Raw genomic sequence first — 27,733 nt, forward strand, 5'->3', positions numbered from 1 at the left:
TCGAAAAAATTTCCCAACCTTTGGATCAACACCCGTGCAATTTTTGTGAAACTTTCCAGTTCCTACTTGCACCCGATTAGTAGTGCGAAATTTTACAAAGAAAGGGGAAATTCATGCTTAAAGGTGCATGTTGAGGCCATTGTTAACCTATCAGTAAAAACACTGAATTTATTACAATTTCCATTTCATTTGACACTCTTTGTGAAAGTTTCAATATTCTACTTGCTCCTGGTTGTAACTTAGGATTTAAACGCGCACTTACGTCTTGATGTTCATTTTTAGACTGTCGCTTCACGCGGCAAAGCCCGAAAAATTCGTCAGTTCCATATAAAAATCGCGAAAGCCCAACTTTCCAAACCTGTCCAGATTCTTCCTTCTTTTTTAATAAAAAATGTATTATTTATTTGTTTACTTTTAACTCTTTTTTATTTTATTTTTAATTGTCGTGTAAACTTGCACCAGAATAGTTTTAGAAAATATGGAAGCTTCCACAACTTGCTGTTTTATTATTTTCATTTTTTTCTTAGTTAATAAGTTTATGTTTCCTCTAACACCTCCAACGAGGAAACAGGTATGATTTTTTGTTCCAAAAATTATTTTATTTTATTTATATTAAATTTAAATAACCTACCTTAAAAATATACAAATGAAGATATTCGTGTAAGAAAATTCATTTGTCTTATACCAAAAAATTGTTTGTCCGCTTATGCGAAAAAATCCCTTTCAGTTTAAAAATATGCAGTGTTAAGTCTTAATCCTCTTTTGTTTCAATATTAAAAAATCTGACAAAGAAAAGCACTTAAATTGTGGTATAAAATAATTATCTGCAACAAAAGCTATGAAAGTGCTAAAAAACCGACGATTTTACGGTATATTGAATGGTTTTTGTTTGTTTTTAGCAACCGTCGACTTTGTGGACACGCCAACGGAAGTTAACGGAACAGAAGGCAACGACATTTTTATGCGATGCGAAGCCACCAATGCCCGAACTGAATGGCTGATAGATGGAGAATTTCCCAGCGATGGTAATTTTTTGGCCGTTGAAAAATCAACGGAAAAGCCTGATTCTATTGCCATTTTACAGCGTTGAGGTACCAAGAGATGGCTGATGGACTGCTCATAAAAAATGCCGACGCTTCGGACTCCGAACATGACTACGTCTGCAAAGCGATCAACATCAATGCGGGAACATTCGCTACAAGAGCGATCAACCTTACCGTTAAGCGTAAGTCAATCCCTATTTTGGGGCAAATTCACAATTATAGTGGCGGTTTTGAGTTGAGAACTCGACATCCGCCGGTTTTAATTTCGAGCTGTAATACAAAATAAATCACGCCTGAATTAATAAAAGGCAGAACAAAACCGCTGGATATTCATTACGGTTGGGAAATGGGTGTTCGACCGAAATTGCGTGTTTCAGTCTGCCAAAAGGGTCTCTGTCCATTTACCAATCGGAAAATGTCTGCCAATGGTTGCAATTGGAGCCAAATCAACTTCAACAAGCGATCACTTCAAAAGAGAATTAAAATTTTCATTTCCACTTTTGAGGAATTCTGGGAGGGAAAAGGAACTTGATTGCTCGCAATTTTTTGCCTTCGAGCTGGTCGACACCGTGCACTTGCACTTCTGAGTGAATTCTATCAAAAACTTCTTCAGTCTCATTTCATTAGAAGAACCTACTTGAATATTCGATCATTTATTGAAGACATTCCAGGGAAGGGTTGCGACTCTTTTGGCGGAATTTTGGGGGTTCTTAAATTCGTTCTAAATTGTGCTGGTTTTTCGCTTAAAACTCCCTGCCAACTGACGCAGTCTCTATAAAATATAATCTAGACTATGAACTAGAGAAAATGTAAAATTTCCTGGAGTCTTGGCCATTTTTTTAAGTTCGAGAACGAGCCCAAATCCTAGCAAAAACAAATTGAAGTCTCGGTTTATTCTCATTCAAATAAGAACAGTTTTTATTTGCAAGTATTAATCTGGTGGTGGGTAGGAACGTAAAAGTTTTACAATATTTGGACGACGCTTGGACCCAATACTCGTAAAAATATTATGAAAATCGGGCTCAATTTTGATTTGTTCCGCTGGATTAAGAACAGACTAAAAATAATCGAGTTTCGGTCAACTAACTTTGTTTTTAATTCATAAATACTAACCCAGCGCAAGTATAGACTTGAAAGTTTCACCGCTTTTAGCGAACACTTGTTCCTAAAACTACTATGCTTTTCACTAAAATAGCACAGAAACTTGATTTTTGAGTTCGCGATCAGCCGTAGTCTAAAAATAAAATGTTCGGAAATGCGCGCTTTGCATTTTAAAAAATCTAAGATTCAACGTGGCCTGGTACCTGGATAGAAAAATTGTGAGATTTTCATTAAAATTGCACACAATTTTCATTTTTTGGGGCTGGTTTAACAAGGGTCTAAAAATGAGCGCATACACGAAAATGTTAATTTTTTTTTAATTCGCAATTTCCAATCAGGAGCAAGTACAAAATTCAATGTTCAAAAAATCCGTAAGTCCTAACTCGGAGCAAGTATCAACTTGAAAGTTTCCACAGTTCTATAGCAGACTTGAGGACCAAAATTCTGAAATTTTCATAAAAATCGCACTAAATCTGGATTTGCTTTGATTGATTTGCCTGCTGCTTTAACTAGAAAATAGAAACGGAGGTGCACAGATAAATGTGCGCTTTCTTTAGAACAGGGCAGAAACCCCTCGGAAGCAAGTACAAACTTGAAGGTTTGTGAGAATGTAGCTTAAGAAGAACTGGTATCTAAAACTGCGAAAATTTTCACTGAAATCGCACAAAATTCTAATTTTTTGTTGCTGAGTAAACCATGGCATAAAAATAATCGTTTCTACTTTAATGCGCCCTTTTCTTTAAAAAATCGTTACTTTCATTCTGAAAAGAGTAGGAAGTTAAAAGTTTTCCAACAACTAGCAGATACTTTTGTTCAAAATTATCAATAAAATTTCCCGATTTCCTGATTTTTTTGCTGGGTTAGCCATGGTGCAAAAGCCAACAAAGCCACGTAAAAGTGAGCTTTTCTTCAAAAATTCGTAAGCACCAATCTGGGGCAAGTACAAACTTGAAAGTTTTACAATTTATTGCAGACAATAGTCTACAAAATTGTACAAATTTTTGGTAAAATTGCACAAAATTCTGATTTTTTAATAGAAGTAAGCGATCGATCGTCTTAAACTGGATGCATACAAGTGAATCCGCGCTTTCTGTAAAAAATGCAAAAGTATAATTTTAGAGCAAGTCAGAACTTGAAAGTTTTACAATATGTTTCAGACAGGTGTGGCTGAATCTCCCAAAAATTTTACTAAAATCGCATAAAACTCTGATTTTTTACTAATTTTTAAGTAAATGCGCCTTTTATTTGAAAAATCATAAGTACCAATTTAAAGCACGCACGAATCTGAGAGTTTCACAATGTGCAGCAGACGCTTGTGGCGRAAACTGCAGAAAYTTTTACTAAAACCGCAGGAAAATTWAATTTTTTMCTATGAGGTAAGCGATCGCCAAGAAATTAACGTTTCCACATAAATATGCGCGCTTTATTTCAAAAWTTCATAACTACTAATCTAAAGCAAGTAGAAACTGAAAGTTTCACCAGATCTACTTGAGCCTTCATGAGAACAATTCTGAAAATTTTCCTTAAATCGCACAAAAGGAAAAATAAAGGCAAATTTCAAAAATTTTTAAGCATTAAATTAGAGCAAACCCAATCATGAATCTKTCACAGTTTACAAAATGGACATCAGACTAAATGTTCAAAAAAWTTGGCAAAAATCGTTCCACTCCCGGAATGTTWTGGGAGTGTTTTGTTTTTGTTTAATGTTTTCAACTCAAAGCTTCAACAAAAAGCTTTTAATCCTTCATGGCCTTCAAACCAAAATCTCAAAACTGATATTTTCTTGCTTTATTGAAAAACTAAAACAGCAAACATATTCGAAAACGCCGATTAAAATATACTTATTATTTTTTTAAATTGTCAAACGCTAGAAGGTTTTTAAACTTACATTTAAATTATTTGCTTTTGTTTATTTACATTTGTTTTCAATTTGCTTTGGTTTTTCCTTAGGAAGTTATTTAATGTTTCCTAGCTACAGCCCAGAAACAAGTAAGGATTTGAAACCATTTTGCCATTTTTCTTCTCTTTTGCCCAGTTTCTCACAACAGCCAACTATAATTTTCTTGTTAACAATAGAAAATAATTTTCTTTTTGAAGGATTTATCCAAAAAAAAATGTGTAAATGAGCCCGAATACACTCATACATATTCAGCCATTAAAGCTGCTGGGAGCAGGAAAAACGAAACCAGATTTTAAATGAGCCTTTCCAGGCAGCAGTGTTTAAATAGACTCAATTTAAAATGTGTATAATTGGTTTATGTGCAGCAGTTCTCCTGCTAAGCATTAGTAAAACGGTTTTCCGGTGGTTTTTCGTCCGATTTTTTCCAAAATTCACAAATTTGGTCTGCAAAATATCGAGCTAAAAAGTATTCAATTTTGTTAATCCGCAAAAAATCATGAATAATTTGCTGCCTCCAATTTGATTGGGAAGCTGAAGAAGCGCCATCTTTTTCCATTAATTCCGGCCTGATTAAACGTCGATCGGTCGGGGCCATTTCGAGTGTTTTCCTTTTTTCTGCCCGAGTGCAAATTGAATTAAACCCAACTTAACGGCCGGAGCGCGGATATCGACAGGTTGTATGGCTCTGGGAAAACTGGAAGGCTTTTTATAAAGGAAAAACACTCTACAAAACTTCAATCATTGCCGGATAAAGCAGAATCAAAATATTAATAATGAAAATAAAGCAAAGTAAAAAACAGTTTGGATAATTTATCTAATTGCTCGAAACCGCGCCTGCATAATAATTCGATATTATTTGAAACTAATTAAAAATGGCATTATTAATCATTCAATTTGATGGGTTTTCCACATTTCGGCAACGAAATCAGCCGGAATAAGCTCCGTCCAGTCTGAATATGATATGGAAAGTATTTTGCGGGCTTTTAATTACATAATTTATGGTGAGTAGGATTGAATTTCCGTGTTAAATTAATTTGAATTTATTATTTGGGTTTTTTTTTGTTGTTTAGCGGCAGGTTTAATTTTGCCCCTCACTTCTAGGCCATTGCAAAAAATTCCCACTTTTTCGTTTTTTGGTCATTCAATCCCATTTTGCTCTAAAACGGCTGCGATTAGAGCTTTCAACTACGAGCACGGTTTTCTGTAGAAAACAAGTGGTTTCCAAACGTGCTGATAAAGTCCCATTCTACTCAGTAGCATATAAGTTGGGGGCCAAATAATCTCAATCAACCTCAAAATCTACTCCGCCGACAAAAAACTTTCTATTGCTTCTTTGCACAATTTTCCCTACACTCTTTGGACTTTTAAGGTGTTTTCTTTATCTTTTGCTTGTGTTATTCTTCTGGAACAGCAGCTGCCTAGCACTGGCTTGACTGGCGTTAACAGACTGAAAAAAATCTTTGATAAAAGCGGGAAACGTGTAAAGAAAAAAACTCGCCCGAAAATGATTTAGGTGGCTCTTTACAGTTCATCCAGGCAAGAATAATGATTCCTGCTATAACTGTCCGAGGTCTGGTGGCTGGTCATCCAGAGCCTTTGCTTCTGGCAAAATAAAAAACAGGCCGATCTGATAGCCTTTGGGGGGACAAGCAGCTTTTAATTCGTTTAGAAGCGAACCCTTTTGCGTGCACCGAACCGAAGATGAAGGTGGAAAAATAACTCTCCCGTTAGACCGCACACAATCCTGCAAAGTTCCCTAGGTGGAGGTCGAAGTAGTCGAGATTTAGTCCGACTTAAGACGGTTTTTCCGGTCAATTGCGCTCGGATGGAATTGACAATGGTTTCACCAAATCGAAAATATTGACTAAATCAAGAACAAAAAAATATCGAACGGAGACACCGTTTCCTACAGGAGCATTTTGTTTCAAGCTGCTCATCTTCACAGCATGGCCTGATTTAAACTCAATGGTGTGCGATGATGATAAAAACACTCCAGTCTAAAAATTTATTCTGATGGAACCAGAGCCTTGATTGGCACAAAGTTTCAGTCAGATTTCTCAACTGATTGCTAAGAAATCGCCGCTAGAAGAGTAGGATGTAAAAATTAAAAACGGCTCAAAAATTCTCCAAAGTTTCAAATTTAATTCTGGAGGCACAAGTTGTTGAAATATAACCAAATTTATCCCACTTGTAAAATTAACCTTTCCCGATCGATAGGTGAGACCTCATTCTGATGGCTCAACGAGTTGCTCAAAATTCGTGTCTAGAAAAGACGAATGTAAAAATAAGAAAACCGGGCAAAAACTGTCGAAGGTTTTGATATTAATGCTGATTGCACCAGTGCTTGAAATGGTACTAAAGTTACAGTACGGTAAAATTGAAGGTTTATTTTTCGACTGTTGAGACCTCAACTCAGATATCCAGAGCTACTGCTCAGAAATCGACTTTAGAAGAGTGTAATGTAAAAATTGAACACCACGCAAAAACACTCAAAAGTTTGAAAATTAGTGCTGGCGCTGCTAGTGATTTTTCCGAAACACTATTTACACCAGGTCTGAACTGAGGCTGTGGTTTTTGCGTGCTGGGACCTGGAATCAGACGTCTAAACTGGCTCCTCAAAAATCATTTTTGGAACTTTATGAGATAAAAACGAAAAACCGCCCAAAAACACTCCAAATTCAAAAATTTAGTGATGTGGTGCCAAAGCCGATCATAGAACCAGATTTAGACCAAATATTACCGAAAGCTTCCTCTATAGAGTGCTGAAACTAGTACTCTGAGAGCTGAACCAGATGCTCAGAAAACGCATTTTTTAGTGGTTGATGCGAAAGAGAAAATCCGCGCGAAAGCAATTAAAGTTAAAAATTCATGCCGATAGCAACAGTGCCTTAACTGGAACCAGATTTACACCGCATCTAAACTGAAGCTTTTTTTAAATACACTGAAATCCTGATTCCGAGATCTCAACTAGTTCCATAGAAGTCGTCTGTAGAATTGTATAATAAAAAAATAAAAAACCGCGCAAAAACACTCGCAAGTTTAAAAATTATTGATAATGCAGCCACTTTATTGAAATCAACCAAATTTACGCGCCATGTAAAACGGGGCTTTCGATATTGAGTACTGAAAGCCCCATTCCAAAGTTGTAACCGATTGCTCAGAAATCGTGTTTGGAAGTGTATGATCTAAAAATGAAAAACCGTGCAAAAACTCGCTAAAGTTTAAAAATGTATTATGATGGTGCCAGTGCCGTGAATGGACCCAAATTTACAACACACATAAACTGAGGCTTTAGTTATAAAATGCGGTAATCCGGATTCCGATATCTCGACTAGTTGTAGAGAAATCATCTATAAAATAGTGTAATGAAAAAATAAAAAACCGCCCAAAAACACTTCCAAGTTTAAAAACCAATTTTGACCGCACTCGTGCATTGAATTGATGGACCATAGGAAACCCAAATTTAAATATCTTGCCTAGTTGCTCAGAAATAAAATTTATAAATGTACAATGAAAAATTTAAAAACCGCGCTAAAACACAGCAAAGTTTAAAATTTAATTATAATTGCACCAGTACCTTGATTGGTACCAAATTGACACCGCGAGCCTGATGAGGACCAGTTTAAACACTCAAAACGTGTTGGACTTTTTCCAGTTTTGCAATAAATTGCTAGTGGACAAAACTGGGTGTTGACAACCAAATGACCATCATACACCGATAAATTATGAATAATTTGTATGCACAATTTTTAGTTTTAAGTTTGTCACACTTTCCTTCTTCAACTAAAACAAGTCACACCGCCCACCTGAACACTTCTGAGCACACGTTTCGCCAACCTTTGCTGGTTCTTGAACTCTTTTCCTTGCAGACCGCCCCCGATTGAAATACGCGAAAGAAGACATCGTCTATGGATACATTGGAGGCGAAGTCGATTTAGTATGCGAAGTGCTGGCTGAACCTGAACCAAAATTCAAGTGGTTCCACACGTCTCCCGGTTCTCTAGTAGCGAAACAAGTGAAGGGAACCACATCAGTGGCAAAAGTGTCCATTCTCAAGGTAGTAACTGCATAAATGTGGTGATTAACCGACACGTAAATTTCGGACGCTCACTTAGATCAAGCTGCGCAATGCCGCAGATCTGGGCGATTATAAGTGCCAGGTCAGCAACTCAGAAGGCACTCTCGATGTCATCTTCACCGTGCTTAAGGGCGAGTAGATTTGGTTCAAACATCCCAAAGATTCGCCATTGCGTTACTCAATAACTGAGCTTTAACCTGCAGGTACCGCACCAAACCCACCTCAAATCCTGGACCTTTCTGAGGCGACCGAATCTTCGCTGGCGCTTATGATTGAGGAACCCGAAGTCACCGAGCAGGAGAACCGCACCAACATGCTCCCAAAAGGCTTCAAAGTCGAGTACCGAACCTTCGAGGAAGCAAAGTGGAACGCGAAGCGTTTCGCCCTGGCTGAAGGTAAGTGGCTTTTCCAAATGCATCGATTCCAGGGTAAAAGTGGTTTGGTTTCCAGATAAAATCTACCTCGTGGGCAACTTGACCAAGAACACCACTTACCAAGTAAGGGCCGCCACTGAAAACCCGGCAGGTTTTAGCGAGTTTTCCAACATTACCGAGTTTTCCACCACATCGGCAGCTTGCGCCCCCTTAACATTCTTCAGCTGCACTAGCGCGGTTCTACTAGCAATCGTTTCCAGGCTCATTTGATCTCCGGCCTAAAGTTCTAGCTAACGAAATTTTCCGTTCATTTGACCAGTTAGTTTAACGATGATTCGATTACTGAACCAGTTCCGGTTCCAAGCCCGAGTTACCCGGATAATAAAACAAAAAGACTGCTTTATGCTAGTTAATGTAATTATATGAAATAACTCACGATGGACGGTAATTGTAATAATAATTATACAGCATTTAAAATAATGGCAAAGTTCTTCTAGCTAGTGTTTTGGATTTTGGATGGTTGCTTTACGTGTTTGGTTTCCCGACATGTAAATTTGTTTTTTCTTTTCAGAAGCCTTGCTATTTAGGAGCGTCGTTTAATAGGGTTTCCCTGGCCTGTATGGTTTGCGCTTTTTGTACATTTTTTACGTGAAAGGCTTAGATATATGATCAGAAAGAAAGAAGGTTTTTGAAACTGGTTTTCCATCAATCAATCACTCTCTACTATTGGGGGTTTGGCCAAGTGAAATTTCTAATTTTAAGATTGACTAATGTGATAATTTGATTCATTTTATACATAGTTTAGCTTTGTTGTTATAAATGTTTATAAGATTCATATAAAACGTCGTTGTGCCAATGCAGGATAAATAAACAGATTCAATATTGTTCTAAGCTTTTAATGTATATAATAGGTAGTTATCTAAGAAGTGTATGTTATAGGCCTAGTTCGGATCAGGAGCAATTGTGTAAATATAAAGACATTGAAATTTTGGTTGTTTTTTTCCAACACGCAACACAAGAAGGCGATTGCTGATCTAAATGGAAAATAGTTGCTGGAATATTTCCTCTGGTTTTGCAATGAATACTGCGATTAAAAGCCCCAAAATATATTTTTTGTGGAGTATTTTTGCCCAAACGTTTGTCCTTTTAACATTAACAGATTTTCCTTACTCCTTTGTCTGTCTGTTACATGTAAAAATTCAAAACCGCAGAAAATAATGAAAATGAGAAACTGTGCCAAAAATTTGCACATTTCCGCCAAAACCAAAAGAACAGAACCAAATGCACATGGCAAGTAAACTGAAGTTTCCTCGTTCGGCTTCTGATCCTGTGCCAGTGCCCTAAATGGCTCCTTAGAAATGCGCCACAGAAGAGTTCGGGTCAAAATTAAAACACCGCGCCTAAAAAATTGAAAAATTTTACATCTAAGTATGAAATAACCACTTGCTCTAGTAGAACCAACTGCACACTGCACGTAAACTGAAGTTTCCTCTATAAATATCTCGTGACTCTTTTGCGAGCTTTTAAATGGTTACTTAGAAATATACCCCAGAAGGGCATGGAGCAAAGACAAAACAACGCGCTAAAAAATTCAAATTTAACGATTTACGAATGAAGCAAGATGCACACTACGAGTAAACTGAAGTTTTCTTCTTCGACTGACAATGGCATCTTTGAGGCACTTTAAATGGTCTCTTAGAAATGCAGCACAGAAGAATACGGCGCAAAAATGAAACACAGCGCCAAAAATCCGCAAATTTTCACAACTAATTATGAAGAAACCAATGGCTCCAATGAAACAAAATACACACCGCAAGTAAACTGAATTTTCCCCTAGCGACTGCTGATGGCAAAGTTGGGATGCCTTGAATGGTTCCTTGGAAGAACGCTCTAAACGAGAATCGCTCAATAACTAGACACCGTGCCAAAAAATTGCAAATTTTAAAAATCAATTATAAAGGAACCACTTACTCGAATGAACAAAAAATGCGCACTTCAAGTGAACTAAGCTTTTCTTTATCGACTATTAGGGGCCCCATTCAGGTGGCCTAAATGGTTATGCGGTTAGAAATTAGAAATGCGGTCCAGGAGACTGCTAAGCTCCTCCTCTATCGACTGCTAAGGGCCTGATTTAGGTACCTTAAATGGTTCCTTAGAAATGCGGTCCAGGAAAGCATCGCGCAAAAACGAAAAACTGTGCCAAAAAATTGTAAATTTCAACAATTAATTATGAAGGAACCACTGTCTGGAATCGAACCAAATTGACACTTCAACTAAACTGTAGTATCCTCCGTCGATTGCTGGTAACAACATTCCGGTGTATTAAATGGTTCCTTAGAAATGTCCTTCAGAACAGCATGGCGCAAAAACTAGACACCGCGCCAAAAAATTGCAAATTTTAAAAATCAATTATAAACGAACCACTAACTGGAATGGACAAAAACACGCAGCACAAGAAAAATGAGGGTTCCTCTATGAACTGTTAGGGACCTCATTGAGGTGGTTTATATGGTTCCTTAAAAATGCGGCCCAGGAGAGCATCACGCCAGAACGATAAACTGCGACAAAAAATTGCAAATTTCAACAATTAATTATGAAGGAACCACTATCTTGAATCGAACCAAATTGACACTTCAACTAAACTGTAGTATCCGCCGTCGATTGCTAGTAACAACATTCCGGTGTATTAAATGGTTCCTTAGAAATGTACTTCATAACAGCATGGCGCAAAAACGAAAAACTGCGCCAAAAAATGTCAAACTTTAAAAATAAATTATAATGGAATCACTTACTGGACTGAACTAAAACGCGGAACTCACATAAACTGAAGTTTCCTCTATCGACTATTAAGGGCACCATTGAGGTGGCTTAAATAGTTCCTTAGCAATGCGGTCCAGGAGAGCATCACGCCAATCGATAAACTGCGCCAAAAAAATTCTAACTTCAACAATTAATTATGAAGGAACCACAATCTCGAATCGAACAAAATTCACACCACAACTAAACTGTAGCTTCCTCCATCGATTGCTAGAAACACTGTTCCTGTGTATAAAATGGTTCCTTAGAAATACACTTCAGAAGAGCATGACGCAAAAACGATAAACTGCTCCAAAAAATTTTAAACTTTAAAAATCAATTATATTGAAACCACTTAATGGAATGGACAAAAAAGGGCACTTCAAGTGAACTGAAGTTTCCTCGATCGACTAGTAAGGGACCCATTTAGGTGACTTAATTGGTTCCTTGGAAATGCGGTCCAGGAGAGCATCGCGCAAAAACGAAAAACTGCGCAAAAAAATGTAAAACTTTAAAAATCTGTTATAATGAACTGGACTATATCGCGCACCTCACGTAAATTGAAGTTTTCTCTATCGACTATTAAGGGCACCATTGAGATAACTTTAATGGTTCCTTAGAAATTCGGTCCAGGAGAGCATCACGCGAGAACGATAAAGTGCGCCAAAAAATTGCAAATTTCAACAATTAATTATGAAGGAACCACTATCTAGAATGGAACCAAATGCACCCTGGAAATAAACTATAGTTTCCTCCAGCGATTGCTAATGACACCGTTCCGGTGCATTAAATGGGCCCATAGAAATTCACTCCTGAAGAGAATGGCGCAAAAACTTTAACAATTAATTACGAGGGAACCACAAGCTCCAATAGAACCAAACACAAACCGCAAGTAAACTGTTTCCTCAATCCACTGCATGGCTCCGGTCCAAAGTTTTTTCGATCTGCCAACTGGTTGATCAGAAATCGTTTTGGAAATGTTTTATGGAAAATGGAAAAGCACTCCAAGTTTTAAAAAAAATGTTCTAGTAGCACCAGTGTTTTCAATGGAATTAAAGTGACATAACATGTTACCTGAGGCTTTTGTTATCGACTGCTAAACTTCTTATTCCGATGTTTCAACCGGTTGCTCAGAAATCAGCATCCAGATAGTAAGAGGTAAAAATGTAGAACCGTGCGCATAAACACTAAAGTTTAAGAAGAATTAATTCTGATGGCACCCGCACAGTGACAGGCACCAAATTTAGACCACATCTAATATGAACCTTTCGCTATCAAGTGTTGGAACCCTTGTTTAGATGATTCAGCTGATTGGGCAGGCATTGGGTAAAAACGAAAAACCACGCAAAAACGGCCCTTAGGTTTCAAAAATAATTCTGCTGGACCAGTAGCTGGAAGAAATCAAGAACGACTTTTCTATAAAGTGTTCATAAAGTCGTCATCTTCAGTATTTTCTTCACTTCCAATTTACGCGGACACCTTAAGGAAAGCATGAAACAGCCAAAAGAAAAACCTCCAATCCCTCACAAAAAAATATATTGCTTAAAGTCCCCCCCTGGTGGTCTGTGCGGTCTTATAGCTGGGATTCGGCACCACTATGGACCCCCAAAACAAAATCATATCAGTTTCATCATGCCTAATGAAGAAGTTGAAGGGCACATCCACCCTGAAAGTGACCCTACTGCCATCCCTTGACAGGCTCACTGCAGTGGCAGCGGCTGCTTCAGTGCCCTTTTCCGTGATATCCATAAAAACCTGCAAAAAATCGCTGAGTTTTCAGCTAGGATTCGTCACTAGGACCTACTTTGTGGATCACTTGGCTGGCATACAGGCCGGGGTTTTGGTAGCTGTTGTCGCTGGACTCTGAGTTAATCAGCTGCCGGATGTTGTCGATGCTCTGGAAGCTATCGAAACGGTCGCTGACTGAAGCCCTGTGATTGGAGCTGTTGGAGTACAGCTGCGGTTGGCCGGGAGATAAAAGCGCCAGGTTGGATGCTGATGGGTCGAACAGCGACCTAAAGCCTCAAAAATCCTTGCTTGGAGCCCCAAAAAGGAAAAGTTGCATGGAAATCTCACCTCACCCCCAGAGCTCTAAGAGTATCTTTCAGGTCCAGAGTGGCGTCGATTTTCATGCGAGGCATCAGCAGCACCACTCCAGTCACCTTCGTCTGCTTCACCAGGCGGCTGAGATCAGCTTCAGTAATTTTCGACTCAAACTCCTTCAGCTTCGCCCTGCTGGATTCAAACGGCATCACCACATACATGGTGCTTTTCCGGCCTTTGTAGGGCAGCCCTAGAATCTCGCAGCCCAACTCCGTGTCTCTGTGATAGGGAAACTCGCCCCCATTGGCCATCAGGTCCACTTCCAAGTTGGTGCTCACAGATCGCCCATCAACGAAGAACGGGCGCCTGCAAGACGCACGCTAAATGAAGATGATGAGAAAGATGGGGAAGATGGGGAAAAAGTACCGCTTGGTCAAGCCGACGAAGAAGTGTTGCTCCCATTCGGCTTTGAAATAAAGGGCGCTGGCCAGGATGATGCGAGTGTCTCCACTAGGAGCTTCGTTGAGGATGCTTTTGATTTTATTTCGCGTCCTTTCAGCCACCCAGTTGTTGATCAGCGCCTGGGCCTTGTACGGATTGGCTTGGAAGTCCACATTCACGATGCTGCTTTGATACACTTCTTGGGCTGTGCTGCGGTAAATTTCCCTGATCTGAAATGAAAGGCTTGCAGATTCGATGCTTTTAAAGTAGAACGACGGCTACAAAGTGCGATTTTGATTTCAAAGTTTTGCTTGTTTTTTCGTGAGTTTTGGCAGTTTGATTCAAGGGTGTTTTGGGCACAGTATCTGGGTTTCTTAGCGAATAGGTTTCTTTTCAAATTTTTAAGCGAAGGTCAGCATTTGTTGAAAAACTCAATTATCATCTCATGTCTGAAGAGTTGCGAAAAATCAGTTTTTATTCGTTTTTAAGCGAAATTTTGTCAACGTAGACCGAGAGTTAATGCGCACTCGGCATAAGTCTTAGGACCAGATTCTTGTTTTTTAAGCCTGCAACTTTTCAAGCGAAGGTCCTTCTTTCTTATACGCAATTATCAGATTCTCGTTTGAAGTTGTCTCAAAAATCCGTTTTTACTCCAATTCAAGTCAAATTTCCTCAATGTATAGGTGCATGTTTTATACACACATTGTATGTAACTTAATATTCAATACCTGTTTGTGTCCAAGATACAAATTTTCAAGGAAATGTCAGCATTTGCTACAAAATTAAAATTATGTCGCGTGTATGCAGTCGCCAGAAAAATATGTTTTCGCTCCTATTTACGCAAAATTTCGTCAACCAGTGCTCTGTAAGCACTCGGTATGCATGCGAGATCTAAATTCCGGATGGTCTTCCGCTTGCAAATTTTCAACTTTAGGGTGACTTTTGTTAGAAAATGCAAGTATCAGTTTCACGCTTCAAATCCTCTAAAAAATCAGTTTTTCTTGCAATTTATGCGAAATTGTCTTAGTATATTGGCGGATGTTTTGTATAGTGACTGTATAAATATTAGATCAAATTTTCTTGTTGTCGCTCACTTGGAAATTTTCAAGTTTCGTCGGTTTTTGTTCAAACATGTAATTATAAGTCTCATGTTTCAAGTCACCTGGAAAGTAGATTTTTGCTCTTATCTAAGCGAAATTTCGTTCTTGCATAGGGAAATGTTTTGTACATAAACCTTAATTGGTATTTAGTACAATTCGCCCTGTAAATTTTCATGCAAAGATCAGCATTTTTTAATTGCAATTATCAGGGTCATGTTCGAAATCGTCTAAAAAATCAGTTTTTGCTCATTTTTCAGTCCAGTTTTGCCGATTTATTACAGAATGTTTTGTGCATGCGTTGCTAATATTTTGTGTGTAAAGTCCTGCTTGTTTCCGGCTAGCGCAGTTTTAAGCAAACAGCAGATTTTTTAAATTCATTCTCGCGTTTAACAACGTTAGAGTGATTACCTTTTGCTAGAATTTGAGGGAAATTTCGTCAGAATATTAGTGAATATTTTGAACACGCACTCGAGATTTCTCAAGTTCAAATTGCTGTTTTTATGGCTTGAAAATTTATAAGCGAAACTCAACATTTGGTGAAAATTGCAATTATCAGCCTCGGGCTTGAAAGCGTGTTAAAAATGCATTTTGGAACGTATTTAAGGGAAATTTCACGAGTATATTGAGTCCTGATTTCTACTGACTTTAGAGTTATTCGCAATTGCAAAAGTTGCAAATTTCGTGGCCAAACAGTCACTTTTTTCGACTCCATAACGAGTTTTTTCAAAAGTAGAAAAAAATACGAACTTTATAAATATTAGATCTAATTTTCTATTTGTCTTCCGCTTAGAAATTTTCAAGTTTGAGTCGGTGTTTGTTCAAAAATGCAATTATCAGTCCCATGTTTCAAGTCGCCTGAAAAGTAGATTTTTGCTCTTATTTAAGCGAAATTTCGTCCTTACATAAACAAATGTTCTGTAAATTTTCAAGCGAAAATCGGCATATCTTTTTAAATGCAATTATCAGGGTCATGTTCGAAATCGTCTAAAAAATCAGATTTTGCTCATTTTCAGTCAAATTTTGCCGATTTATTACAGAATGTTTTGTGGATGCGTTGTTAATATTTTGGATGTAACTTTTTAATTCAGTCTCGCGTTTCAAGACGTTAGAGTCCTTTTGCTCCAATTTGAAGGAAATTTCGTCAGTATATTAGTAAATATTTTGAACACACACAATCTGGAGTTCAAACTGCTGTTTTTGTGGCTTGAAAATTTATAAGCGAAACTCAACATTGCAAATTGCAATTATCGGCCTCGGGCTTGAAAGCGTGTTAAAAATTAATTTTCGATCGTATTTAAGCGAAATTTCTTCTGAGCATTGCCGAGAATTGTCGCTATTGAGTCCTGATTTCTACTGACTAGAGTTTTTCGCAATTGCAAAAGTTGCAAGTTTCGTGGCTAAAAGTCACTTTTTCCGTCCCCAAAACCAGTTTTTCCAAAAGAAGAGCTTGTAAAAAAAAGCTGTAACTTACTGGATAACCATCCTGAATGAAAACAGCTGAAGCTACAGCCACCTCGTCTCCAGGCTCAAATCCAGCGGTTCGGTTTAGTTTTTTGATAATGCGACCGAATTGCTCGTGCACAATTTGGGATTTCTGATCGATGTCCGGAATGCCGATCTGAAGACCCCAAAAGTTCGAAATTTCCTTGAACGTTGCCCCATTCGAGCCCAAAAGTACCAACGCCAATACACCTGAAATTAACTCCACACTGAGTGAATCAGCTCACTTTCTGATGATTTTAAGGTAGACAAAAGTGAACTTAAATTGAGGCCTTTTTAATCCCGCACTTTTACTACTTTTAGATCTTCAGGGCCCACAACTCAATTAACTTTATCCGAAAACAACCAGATCCTTGGAGGTTTCTTTATCATTATCACTATCTCCTTGCACGGCGAACTTACTTGTGATACTCAGGGGCGAGAACAAGACATTGTCGTCATGCCCGTTCTGAGCAATGAGCAAATTGTTAATCTTCACAGTCAGTCTGGCGGTGCTTCTCGCTATAATATCATCCACAAACGTCTCATATACACTGGAGCCCCTGATGGCCACCAAGTCATTTGGGTCTAAGGCCTAGAAAAAAGGGCAGTTCTACCGGCTTAACTTACCTCAACTGCTAAGGTCAACTTACCTGAACTGCTGGCAATTGATCGAAATCCGGGGAGGCGCTGAAACTGTCGCCGCTAGGGAAAAAAATCTGCGAACTCACATTGCGTCCTCCAGCCTCCAAGGAGAGTTTTACCAGAACAAGCACTGACAATAAATTAAACAGCCCAATCATATTGGCTGAAACAACACAAAGAATGTTAATCGTCGCCGATCACCTTGAATTAAGGTTCCAAAAATTGGCCTCCAGATTACCATCAAATAGTGAATCTTCAGGAAACGTTTCCAAGGTTGAAACTCTTCTCAAACTCACCAACTTCTCAAACAGTTTCAGAACGCTAAAAGTTCGGCACGCGTAAGCAACTACAACACTAATAAACAGTATGGCATTTTACCCGATTGTTGTTAACAAATAGAATCGCCGATTCATGTAAAGTACATCTTCGGATGTGCTGGCCACTGGTTGCTCACATCGACCACTGGCTTTAGCCGATACAGTTTAAACTTGATGACCTTTCGCGGTAGGATTTCCCCACCAGACTGGCGACGATGTTTTAACAAATTTGTTGTTATTTGCTCATTTATTATTCAGAAGGCAGTGATTAAATTGTTGGATTTTGGCTGTTTTCTGAGGCATCAACGTTTAGGAGGATGGAGACGCAGAAACCCGGAAAACTGGTCTTGTACGACTGCAACTTTCATTAACTGAAATTCTTAAGAGGGATTTTGGAAAATCATGTTTTAATGACCATGTAATTAAATCGTCTAGTTCAAGGTAAAATCCATTAGCATAAGCATGTTTGCGACTGGACTTTCAAGTTAATCTGCGGAAATGTTTAAGTCTCAAATCTAATATTTTCAATCTTTCGAGCAAGACCGCCTACAGCTGATGGTTCCGATCCCAACTTTCTAGGGATGGAAATTTCAAAGAAAAATATTGCAAAAAATGCAGAATGACAAAATCACTTATTGATAACTTGTATATAATACGCTCTCACTAGGTACACGGTGTGAATTAAACCACTATAATCAATCATCAATCAAATACAAATTCAAGTATTGGGAGATAATAAAATATGAGACAGATAATACATACAGATAAAAACTATATCATATAGTTGCACTAGAAGTATTCTGATAAATACAACAAATAAAATGGCAATAAAATGGTACAATACAAGAGCGAAATACTGCAAAATGTCCTGTTTAATTTCACCAATTCAAGTCATGCTGTTGCGGTTTCCTCAAGAGGAGACAAATCAACTGCATGAATTGGACTGTTTATTTCCTATAAAATAAAGGACATTCTCACGTACTCACAATGGACAGAAGTCTCGGAAAATCCTGTGGGTTGCATCCCGAAGTTTACAATAAATCCCTAAATAATTGACCAATGGGGAAACATTACTATTCATAAACTTTCAATACAAATTAATCTTAAGGCCTAAATAAAAATACCAGTCTTCCAGTTGACGATTACAAAAAGTTCGAGTAGATGGATTTCTCGAATTCGATCTCGTCAGGCTCGCTTACGCCTTTTCGGGGTGACCCATCGTCTTCCGGCTTAGACTGCAAACCTGGAAAGCGATTCAGATATTGGTTGATTTTTTCCCGTCACCTATAAAGTGCAGAAACATTTTCATATTGTTTGCGAATTTTGTGTGCCGTAAGCACATGAAGAAACGGGCACTGCGATATTCCCTGGATCACAAAAACACCAAACTTTTACTAAGAAAAATTGCTGGCACCTCTGCTATTGATGGTCAAAGTTGTTCAAAAATATTCAACATCCGTTTGAGGTGACTTATTTGGTGAATCATCCTCTTGACATTTTTGTTCTTTTTGTAAAATCTTGTATGAAGTTTGACCATCAAGAACAAGGAGGAGGAGTTTTTTCTTAGCAAAAGTTAGATCATATGGCCTTTTGAGCGAAAGAATATCCCAGTGCACCCTGTAAATTGATTCTTAATACATCTTACCAGATGCTTCAGCCACCGGAATACCCAGAATATTCCTAACCGCATCAGTCAAATGGTCGGCGTCTTTAATCTGATGATAAATCCCCTCTGCATGGTTGATCATCAGATTAATGTCCAGCTTTCCAGTCAGTTCGTTGATGAACTGAAACAAACTCACATGGATAAAAACTCCTGCATGATTTCCACCGAATCTGGGCCCACTTTTAAAATCTCCGTGAAACCGTTGTTGTCCCCCATCAAAGCATCGCGCTCATGTTCCAGAATGGCCACACCGATCAGTAGATGGAAGTTCTTGCATGGATAACCGGTCCAGAGCACTTCCCAAAGCCGAGCCACCTCATCCTGCTGAAGTTCCCGCTTGTACCAGACCAACAGCCACCGAAAGCAAAAGTACATGTTTGCACACTCGTGGTCCTCAAAATACTTGGACAATTGCGGATCGATGAAATTGACCAGCAAGTACATGCTTTTCAGCTGTTCCTTCATGGCGTTTTGGTCGTAGTCAAAGTTGGACATCACCTGCTTCATGAATCCCACGAAACACCAAAAAGCCTCAACTTCGCAGCGGAGTAGCATGTAAATGGGCGACAAAAGATCGCTCATTCCTTGCACGTACCCCAAGTCAAAGTTATACAACAGATAAGTCAATAGAATGTTGTTCAGGCTGAATATGTTGTAGTTATTCTCGCCGGCATAAAAATCGAGAACCCTGTCCGTTCTGAAAACAATGTTCAGTTGATATCGAGACAAAATGTACCAGCATTTCTCCCACCTATTCACATCTTTCTCGATTAGGCTCTTCCTTTGTGAAAAATCTGAAAAGTTGTCCTCTTGCTCCTTGCTGAAAGTCGTCCATTGCATCTTTATTTTATAATAGCTCTCCATTTTGCTGATATCAAGTGCATGTCGTTCTTTTTCAGTGCTATCCCAAGGATAGTAGCCGAGCAGAAATTTCCAGACTACGCGACGAATATCCGGACTAATACCCTGCAATTAAATCAAGTTGAAGATGGGTTCTCTTCAGTTAAGGGTGCAGCTAACTTGCCCCACGGAAAATCAAAGTTTTTATCGACTCGACGTCTTCTAGCTGCCCTTCACCGTTGAGCTGCGCTCGCCACTGTTCTCTGGTGAGCGGATTACATCGAGGATAATCCACCCGCATAGGCAAGCAGTTGGGAATGTCGTAAACTGCGTAAGCTGAAGCATCGTCGCCTATTTCCGAGATGGATCTTTGGAGATCGTCTTGGGCCATGTAATGTTCTTCGTCATCAACACTGTTGTAAACTGGAAACAAATTCACATTCAAGCCAACAGTTTTTTTGTCTGGTTGGGGCTCCCAAAGTCCACCCAGACTATTCTGGGAATATATTCAAGCGTATTCATTCGTAATTAGGTTTCATCTACACCCACTATTTTTGAAGATGTGACGAGACGACTGATAGACATTCAACTCAATTCATCAACAGTTTAAATAGATCATTTCGTTGCTTAAATGCTTCTTTAACGATATGCGAATGACCGATGTCCGCTTTTGTAAGGTAAAATAAAGAGTTGAAATTGGACTCAGAAACGATCCGTAGAAGGGATTTTAATTTGCAATAGACATTGATTTAAAGCGTAATAAAACTTGTATAGAATATCATTATCATAGAAATGCGATCAGGAAATACTATGAACCTTGAAAAAAACCGGCTAAACCGGGCAGGATTTTTCCATGTGCAATGTTCATTTGCAAAATGTTACAAACAAGACCATTTCCTAGCTAGACTCTATAATCTGGCTCACCATATCCGGTCACTTTCGCAAAGGCCTCCATACTTTTCTCGTAGGGATTGCTTTTGATGTTCTTAAGCAAAGACCAGAATGAACTATCGGTTTTCAGGTCCAGGGCAGCGAATGACTTCTCCAGGTCCTTAAATCCTGGACTAGCGGCATCGTAAACAATAAATAAGGATTTGTCCCGCCGTGTGGGCTGCAGTCGAACAAAAGCCTGTATCGTACCGAGAAAGTGCTCGCGAGACTCGCTGGTTGGAAAGACAAAGCTGGCCAACAATTCACAGGAGCCATCGTAGAAAGTGGTTAGAACGTCGTGCTTTGAACATCTGAGGCTAAAACCAACCTCGATATAACGCTACGTAATCATCCCTAATGTAAATGAGTACCTTTTGATGTTACTAAAGCAAACATTCAGATTACCGATGCTGTTGAGGAAGTCCTTAACCATATTTCCGCTCGAGGTTCGGCATCGCTTCTTCACACTCTCGATGAGAGTCCACTCCTCGCTGCCCTCATCAAGAGCGGTCTTCAACTCAACAAAGTCCTGTGGCCTCCACTCTAAAAATCGGGAAGGCACTTCTGGTTTGCTCTCTGTGGAAAATGATTAGGAAATTGCCAGTAAATCACTTGAAACGTCGTCGACTGCATACCTGCGTCGCTAATGTGTTCCCAAAGGTACAGGGATCCCGTACAGCCAAACATCGGGGTATACATTTCACCAGCCTGTCTTAAAAATACCCCATCCTGGTTGTACAGTTCTTTGAACTTGGCATTTTTATCGCCTACAATATCGTCCATGATTGGGAAGTAAGTCGCATGGGAAAAGACCTGAACCGTGGGTACGACCTGCTTTTGTGGCCGATGGCGTTGGTGGAGGAAAACGGAAAAAAATTGATCGAAAATTCCCCAATAAACTTGATAAACAAATATCACATATTTGTAAATAGTGTCAAAGTAAATGACAGAAACAGATGACATTTCAAACAGAAGTGGGGCGGCATTGCCATGGTGCTTTTTTGCCATTGGTGTTGATGCCAATTTTAAGTAAATATATTCCTTAACGAATTTTCCTTTGCCTACAGTTGTATGTGTTTGTGAGTGTTTTTCCTTAATTTTCGGAATTATTAGTCAATCTGCGATGTATGTTCCGAGATTTTTGCAAACAATGAAAACTGATGTTGTGAAGTAAGGTTAAGCACACTTATGTATTTAAAATGCAAGTGTTAACACTATTGGTGTTTAGAATGTCTGCTATGCCCCTTTAAGAGAAGAGCCAATTTATAATTGTCCTGTATTTCGGGAGTAAAATTATTATATTTAGTTCAAATCTGAGAAAAGTTAGGTTAGATTTATGATCGAAATCAAAATGATCTACTTTAATAAAGTATAGGCAGTTCTTGAATGGCGCGAACTCATTTTCATGAACATGTTGTGAAACTCTCGGAATGTAAATGCGTGAGAAACCTTACGCTTATCGGGCACAAGCCTTATCGCTTGCTGAGCCCCCAAGATAACCTATACACCATGTCCCGCTTCCAAGTAAACTCACTTGTCTTGTGACCAGTTAGCAATATTTGTGAAAAACAGCCACTGTCCCATGATCACAGAGAATTGGTTAATGTGTATTGAAACTGGGATGGTTGAATAAATCCAGAGGTAAGCTTGATTTCAACATTTTCAGCTTCAAAAAATATTGAAGTCGATTTCGCAATTTAAAAGAACCGCGCAAAATTTTAATTATTTTTACTTTTTTTCGAAAACTGTCAACATTTTCGAAGCGATTTTTTACCTAGTACAATCGTCTGCTAATTATCTGTCTAGGGGGGCAGAAATGAGCGCTTCAGCTCAATTTGTTATGAGCAAAAAAGTAGCGAAAGTAGGAATTTTGGCATACTCTTGCACCTAAATGTCTGATAGTGAAATTTCGCTTTTTGGGTCAAAACTACCAGAATCCTCACGTACGGTGTTATAACTGAAACGTGGAAAAAGGCGGTGTCATATTTGGGTCTATTTAAATAAAAAAAACGCGCAAAACTACACTTATCTTGACTTTTTGAGAAAACTGCCGACATTTCCAGTGTTATTCTTTACGTACTAGGAGCGTCAGTTAATCCAGTATAAAGGAGAGTCCAGTGGTGCGGAGATGAGCGCTTCAGCTCAATCTGTTCCACAGAAATGAGCAAAAAGGTGGCGGAAGACATGAACTTTTGGCCTAATCTTGCACCTAAATGTCTGATATTGAAATTTCGCTTTTTGGGTCAAAACTACCAGAATTTCCTCAATCACGTTGTTATAATAATAAAAGAGAAAACTTCGGATTCAATGCAGAGAAAGTTTAATTTTTGGAAAAAGGTCTTGTAAATATGTTGATTTATTTTCCTGACTGCGTGTAATTGTTATTATATTATCTTCTTTCCTGGGCTTCAGTCACAGTGTGAAATATTTTTTTGTATATCGTTTATTTCGCTACGTTTCGGCGAGGCAACAGCGCTATCATCAGATGTTAAAATTAATTCAAACCCATAATTGGAAACCATTATATTCATTTCGATCTTTGCTGTCTTGAACCTTCAATTTGTTTTAATCACGAAAACAAATTGAAGGTTCAAGACAGCAAAGACCGAAATGAATATAATGTTTCCCAATTATGGGTTTGAATGAATTTTAAATTTAATTAAACGTTGTTTAAAAAAATTGTAATAAATTTAATTTTAAAATGCAATTTTAATTTTAATTTAACAATGAATTTTTAGATACCAAGTTGTTTTTAGGCACAATTTTACTAAAATGGCGATAATCTTCCAACGTCGCAAGTAAGAAAAAAACAATTTACGGTGCATATGCCTCGTTTCAAGCTGCATTCCAGGAGATAATAAAAAATGGGTAGTTCTATTTAAAAAAAATACACTTTGATCTTGCCTCGCTTTTCTGAGACACTCTGTATCATATAAGATATTTTTAAAATGTGCGCACTTTGTGCGTCAACAACTTTTATATGAAACTATTTTTCAAAAGTTCAACACAAACGGAAATAATTGACTCTCTCGCACTAAAAAATCACCCTGTACGTCGTTGTTTTTAAAAAAATTATTTTGTAAAAACTAGGCAAGACTGAAGATCGGTTATAATTCCATTGAAAAGAGAAAATTTAGCTTTCTATGACCAGAAAGTATTATTTTTGGGAAAAAATCTGGGAAAAATGGGAAGKCTTTTRAAGCGAGACTTGTGATGCGTCCCAACAACTYTATGRTTCCGCAGTTGTTTTTCAAAAATCTATTTTGYAAAATCTAGGCTAGAYTGAAGATCGGTTATAMTTCCATTGAAAAGMGWAAACTTTGCWTTCTATGACCAGAAAGTATMATTTTTGARAAAAAATCTGGAAAAAATGGGAAGGCTTTTGAAGCGAAACTTGTCATGGGCCCCAACAACTTTATTGTTCCGCAGTTGTTCTTCAAAAATCCATTTTGCAAAATCTAAGCTAGATTGAAGAGCGGTTCTAATTCCATTGAAAAGCGAAAACGTTGCTTTCTATGACCAAAAAGTATCATTTTACGAAAAAAATTTGGGAAAAATCGGTAGGCTTTTGAAGCGAGACTTGTCATGCGTCCCAACAACTTTATGATTCCGCAGTTGTTTTTCAAAAATCTATTTTGCAAAATCTAGGCTAGACTGAAGATCGGTTATAACTCCATTGAAAAGGGAAAACTTTTGTTTTGTTCAGCAGAAAGTTTCATTTTTAGTAAAAAATCTGGGAAAAATGGGAAGGCTTTTGAAGCGAGACTTGTCATGCGTCCCAACAACTTTATGGTTCTGGAGTTGTTTTTCAAAAATCCATTTTGAAAAATGTAGGCTAGACTGAACTTTGCCTTCAATGCCCAGAAAGTATCATTTTTGGGAAACATTCTGGGGAATATAGTAGTCTAAAAATGAGCGGTCCAACTCAATCCATTCTTGAGAACTTGGCGAATTTTACACTTAAATGGTTAATATTCAAAATTCGACTTTTATGTGAAAATTGCTACTATTTCGTAATACAAGTTCCACTTAGGATGTTTGCAACAAAACCTGCTAAAAATTATATTTGCCTTACCGTCTCTTTCGGAAAATATGCGTCCATTTAAGAAAATATCTGAACTTTTTGGTTCAGATCTCGAAAACAGGTGAAAATATCTGAATATTTATTAGAACATTTTCCACAAGGACTGTCTTTTCCCAATTAGGCTTCTTCAACAAATCCTAACATTTGAAAATAAGAAGCAAAACTGTGGTAGTTTGAAAACAGCTGCACAGTTTAGAAGCTGGAGTAATGTTTAGAACCTAAACTTTTGGCGTAAAAGACTCTTTGGAAAGAAAATTTGAAACCTTGATTGCATTCGAATTTACGCTCTTACTTAGCGTGTCCAAAAAAACCTTGGGCAGGTAAATCTAAACTAGGAACATTTATATGCAATAACAGCGACAGTTGTTAATATAGCACATGATCCGTGAATTATCTGGCAGCTAAAAGCAACAGATTGATAATAGTCAATGATTTCTGTCTACAAAGAAGATAAATACTAATTGGCCAGAATAATTATTAACTGTGTTATTGTTGGGCCAGTTACATAAGTGATTGCAGAGAGCTTTGATTATAAATAAGTGGATCCAATGAAAATGCCAATAATATTCCTGATGCCTTGTTATTAATTCATCATGTGACTGTTGGCTATCGAAGTAATTATGTACACTTAACACATTGCCAATGTACAATTAGGCCTTCAAAGCCCAATATCAATGAAATTATATAGGAAATCGCATTTTTATTTTAAGTGTGCGAGCGTTTTTATGGTTCGTGGGATTTTACAACATTCACCGCTGAAACAAACCAAATAACCATAAAGTATTTGCAACAATTTTGCACACCGACTCGCTTTAGTAGTTTGTGATCCGGCGCTTTGGCAGGATCTAAAATCGTCGCATTTGTGCGTTTTTCGCAATAGTAGCGTTTAAAAATACGCACTCTGATCTTAGCCGCGTGTTCAGTTAAAGTGTGCCAATTTACATGTAGCAAAAAAATTGGTGAAAGCCCCTTAAACTTGAAACACTTAGCAATCAAGGTGAATGAAGATTTCTGTATGTACTTAACTGTATTTTTATCTGGAAGTTTGTCCGCTATTTGCTTCCTGATTTCATCAAATCGGATTAAGCTGCGATAGCGCACAACATTAATGTTCTTATCATTGTTTTTATTGCTTCCAGTGAGCATGGAGCAGTGCATGTGCCTAAAACTAGTCCAATTTTGAGGCCAAAGACGACGATTTTGGAAAACAAGCAAAAGCGGACTGAAACGGTAGTTGGGTGACCAGAGCGCGCAGTCCAACGTCCGAAGGTAGGCGCACTTTGTTTTAATTCATCTTTACGAAAAATACCGCAACAGTTTGGAATCTTCTTGGTTAAATGCAGCTTTTTCAGTCAAAAATTCACGGTTTAAACATTGATTGCATCAGTGACGGTTTTAGTTTTAAGCCGTAAAGAGGCTTGTTATGATTAGTCTCCATCCGCCTAATCAGTCCTAATCCTAAATGTCTAGATAGCAATCACAGCTCAATTTCGCAATATTTACGAAATGTTAAGTATTTTACGGCATTCAGAGGTGTGGTGCTAAGTGTGAAGGTTTATCTTCTAAAGTAAGTGTATAATACCGGTGTTTTATTGTCCTCATTCTGTAAAATCGTCTGAAACAATCTGAAAAACTGCTTCTTTCTTAAGGCTTCATTTTCAAGGGAAACCCAGCAATAAAAAAGTGTTTTGGACGTTGCAAATCAGTGCGGTTGGTTGAATGGAACGTGACCGCATTATTGCAGGCTCCATGTCTAATTAATTGGTTCCTAGTGGCTTCGAAAGTCGACAATTTGGTTGAAATTGCAAAAAAATGAGTGAGAAATTTCGAACAAGCACTTGGGCTTTGTAAGTAAGTGTTTAGTGCAAGCGATTGAAGTGATGCACACTTTTCACCGGGAAACCGCAGGTTTTGCTGCTCTATTAAAGCCGACACTACATTTGAGATCACGCGCATTTTGCTTAAAACAACTTCTCAAAATCGATGGATTTTTATATTTTACGTGAAAATTTTGATTTTATTGCGGTGCAGGGGAGCGAAAAAGTTCCGCATTGGCCAAATATTTCACGCAGCTCAAGAGATCTGTTTTGTAATACCTGAAAAATTACAAGTGGCTGATGATATCGACAAGTGTGCGGTTTAAAGTGTGAAGGTTTAATTGGGAAATTGGAGTTTTTATCTGTTGAAATTGGGATTTCTTATGAAAAAATGCCTGCAGGCTCAGTTTTGGCTTAGGTTTTTCGGAAACTACCATCGGATGGCTGTTTTTTTGGCTCAGTGAATTTTTAGGAGTTGACGCAGTGTTGCGCAAATGGCATGGTGCGCCAACCCAATATACCGGCGCAGTAACTCAGTTCCGTTGCTGGGAAAACGTTGATGATCTTTTCTTAGTTGTTTTTAGATTTATTTTAAGTGCCATTTATTAATGATATTTTTTTATTTTCTTCAAAATTTCAGAATTGTCCAGCTTTAGCATAGCTAATCTTTGTTCCAAACGTTCAATTCTCTATAGATTCACTTAAAAATACTGACAATCTTAAAGTATTTTCCGAGAAAAATTATGAAATAAATTTTATTTTTCGGCAGAAATCAAATAATTTTCTATAAAAATGAACAGTATAAGCCAAAGTTTCTAATAAATTATTTGGAAAACTTGTCACCTCCATTCCTCTGAAGTATGTAGAGTTTGTTTAAAAAAATATGGTTTTTTACTTTTGACTGAATTTGTTTGGTTTACTTTCAACTCAAAAACGCCCTATTATGTAGAGTTTCACTTAAAAATACTGACGATCTGAAGGTTTTTTGCGCGAAAAATCAAAAGATAAATAGCTTTGTAGGAATTTAGACTTTTTCAACATCGAATTCGGGACAAAACGAAAATAAATTTCTCCCGTTT

General features: G+C 38.0%; 4 protein-coding genes across 10 annotated transcripts in view; 2 read left to right on the forward strand and 2 right to left on the reverse strand.

Annotated features, from left to right (window-relative positions):
• LOC109533518 (hemicentin-2) overlaps nucleotides 1-9,484 on the forward strand; it is a 59,722-nt gene extending 50,238 nt beyond the window's left edge. Inside the window, exons 5-10 of the mRNA XM_048663880.1 lie at nucleotides 900-1,025; nucleotides 1,085-1,225; nucleotides 7,914-8,101; nucleotides 8,160-8,253; nucleotides 8,326-8,517; nucleotides 8,573-9,484. Coding sequence (XP_048519837.1) covers nucleotides 900-1,025; nucleotides 1,085-1,225; nucleotides 7,914-8,101; nucleotides 8,160-8,253; nucleotides 8,326-8,517; nucleotides 8,573-8,766 — 935 coding nt within the window. The 3' untranslated portion in view covers nucleotides 8,767-9,484. The remainder of the gene's footprint in view (nucleotides 1-899; nucleotides 1,026-1,084; nucleotides 1,226-7,913; nucleotides 8,102-8,159; nucleotides 8,254-8,325; nucleotides 8,518-8,572) is intronic.
• Nucleotides 9,485-12,811: 3,327 nt separating this feature from the next.
• On the reverse strand, nucleotides 12,812-17,859 carry LOC109533517 (serine protease inhibitor 28Dc). Of its 2 annotated transcripts, XM_019898850.2 has the most exons (9): nucleotides 17,379-17,859; nucleotides 17,239-17,321; nucleotides 17,009-17,163; nucleotides 16,779-16,950; nucleotides 16,348-16,568; nucleotides 13,762-14,006; nucleotides 13,369-13,701; nucleotides 13,097-13,307; nucleotides 12,812-13,047 (listed from the first exon to the last, which is right to left on the reverse strand). In XM_019898850.2, the coding sequence occupies exons 1-9, from the start codon at nucleotides 17,411-17,413 to the stop codon at nucleotides 12,835-12,837; spliced, it is 1,668 nt and encodes a 555-aa protein (XP_019754409.2). In that variant the 5' UTR covers nucleotides 17,414-17,859; the 3' UTR covers nucleotides 12,812-12,834. The 2 variants fall into 2 exon arrangements, with proteins under 2 accessions (XP_019754409.2, XP_019754410.2); XM_019898851.2 differs by having other exon boundaries at nucleotides 17,297-17,859.
• Nucleotides 17,860-17,949: 90 nt separating this feature from the next.
• Nucleotides 17,950-21,726, reverse strand: LOC109533516 (TBC1 domain family member 15). Of its 2 annotated transcripts, none has more exons than XM_048661298.1 (8): nucleotides 21,389-21,726; nucleotides 21,125-21,329; nucleotides 20,748-21,070; nucleotides 20,008-20,246; nucleotides 19,735-19,949; nucleotides 19,164-19,680; nucleotides 18,963-19,104; nucleotides 17,950-18,560 (listed from the first exon to the last, which is right to left on the reverse strand). In XM_048661298.1, the coding sequence occupies exons 1-8, from the start codon at nucleotides 21,714-21,716 to the stop codon at nucleotides 18,460-18,462; spliced, it is 2,070 nt and encodes a 689-aa protein (XP_048517255.1). In that variant the 5' UTR covers nucleotides 21,717-21,726; the 3' UTR covers nucleotides 17,950-18,459. The 2 variants fall into 2 exon arrangements, with proteins under 2 accessions (XP_048517255.1, XP_048517256.1); XM_048661299.1 differs by having other exon boundaries at nucleotides 17,950-18,601.
• A 178-nt stretch (nucleotides 21,727-21,904) lies between these two features.
• LOC109533592 overlaps nucleotides 21,905-27,733 on the forward strand; it is a 13,362-nt gene continuing 7,533 nt past the window's right edge. For 2 of the 5 annotated variants that reach the window (XM_048661302.1, XM_048661304.1), the window contains exons 1-2: nucleotides 25,646-25,834; nucleotides 25,977-26,106. The gene's annotated coding sequence lies outside the window, so the exon portion shown is untranslated. Of the gene's footprint in view, nucleotides 22,395-25,645; nucleotides 25,851-25,976; nucleotides 26,107-26,321; nucleotides 26,405-27,733 lie in introns of those variants that run through there. The other 3 variants (XM_048661300.1, XM_048661303.1, XM_048661301.1) reach the window with 3 other exon arrangements.

This window comes from Dendroctonus ponderosae, unplaced genomic scaffold (genome assembly GCF_020466585.1).
Source record: "Dendroctonus ponderosae isolate FM_Combo_2020 unplaced genomic scaffold, Dpon_F_20191213v2 Dpon_F_20191213_1, whole genome shotgun sequence".
Classification (NCBI taxonomy): domain Eukaryota; kingdom Metazoa; phylum Arthropoda; class Insecta; order Coleoptera; family Curculionidae; genus Dendroctonus; species Dendroctonus ponderosae.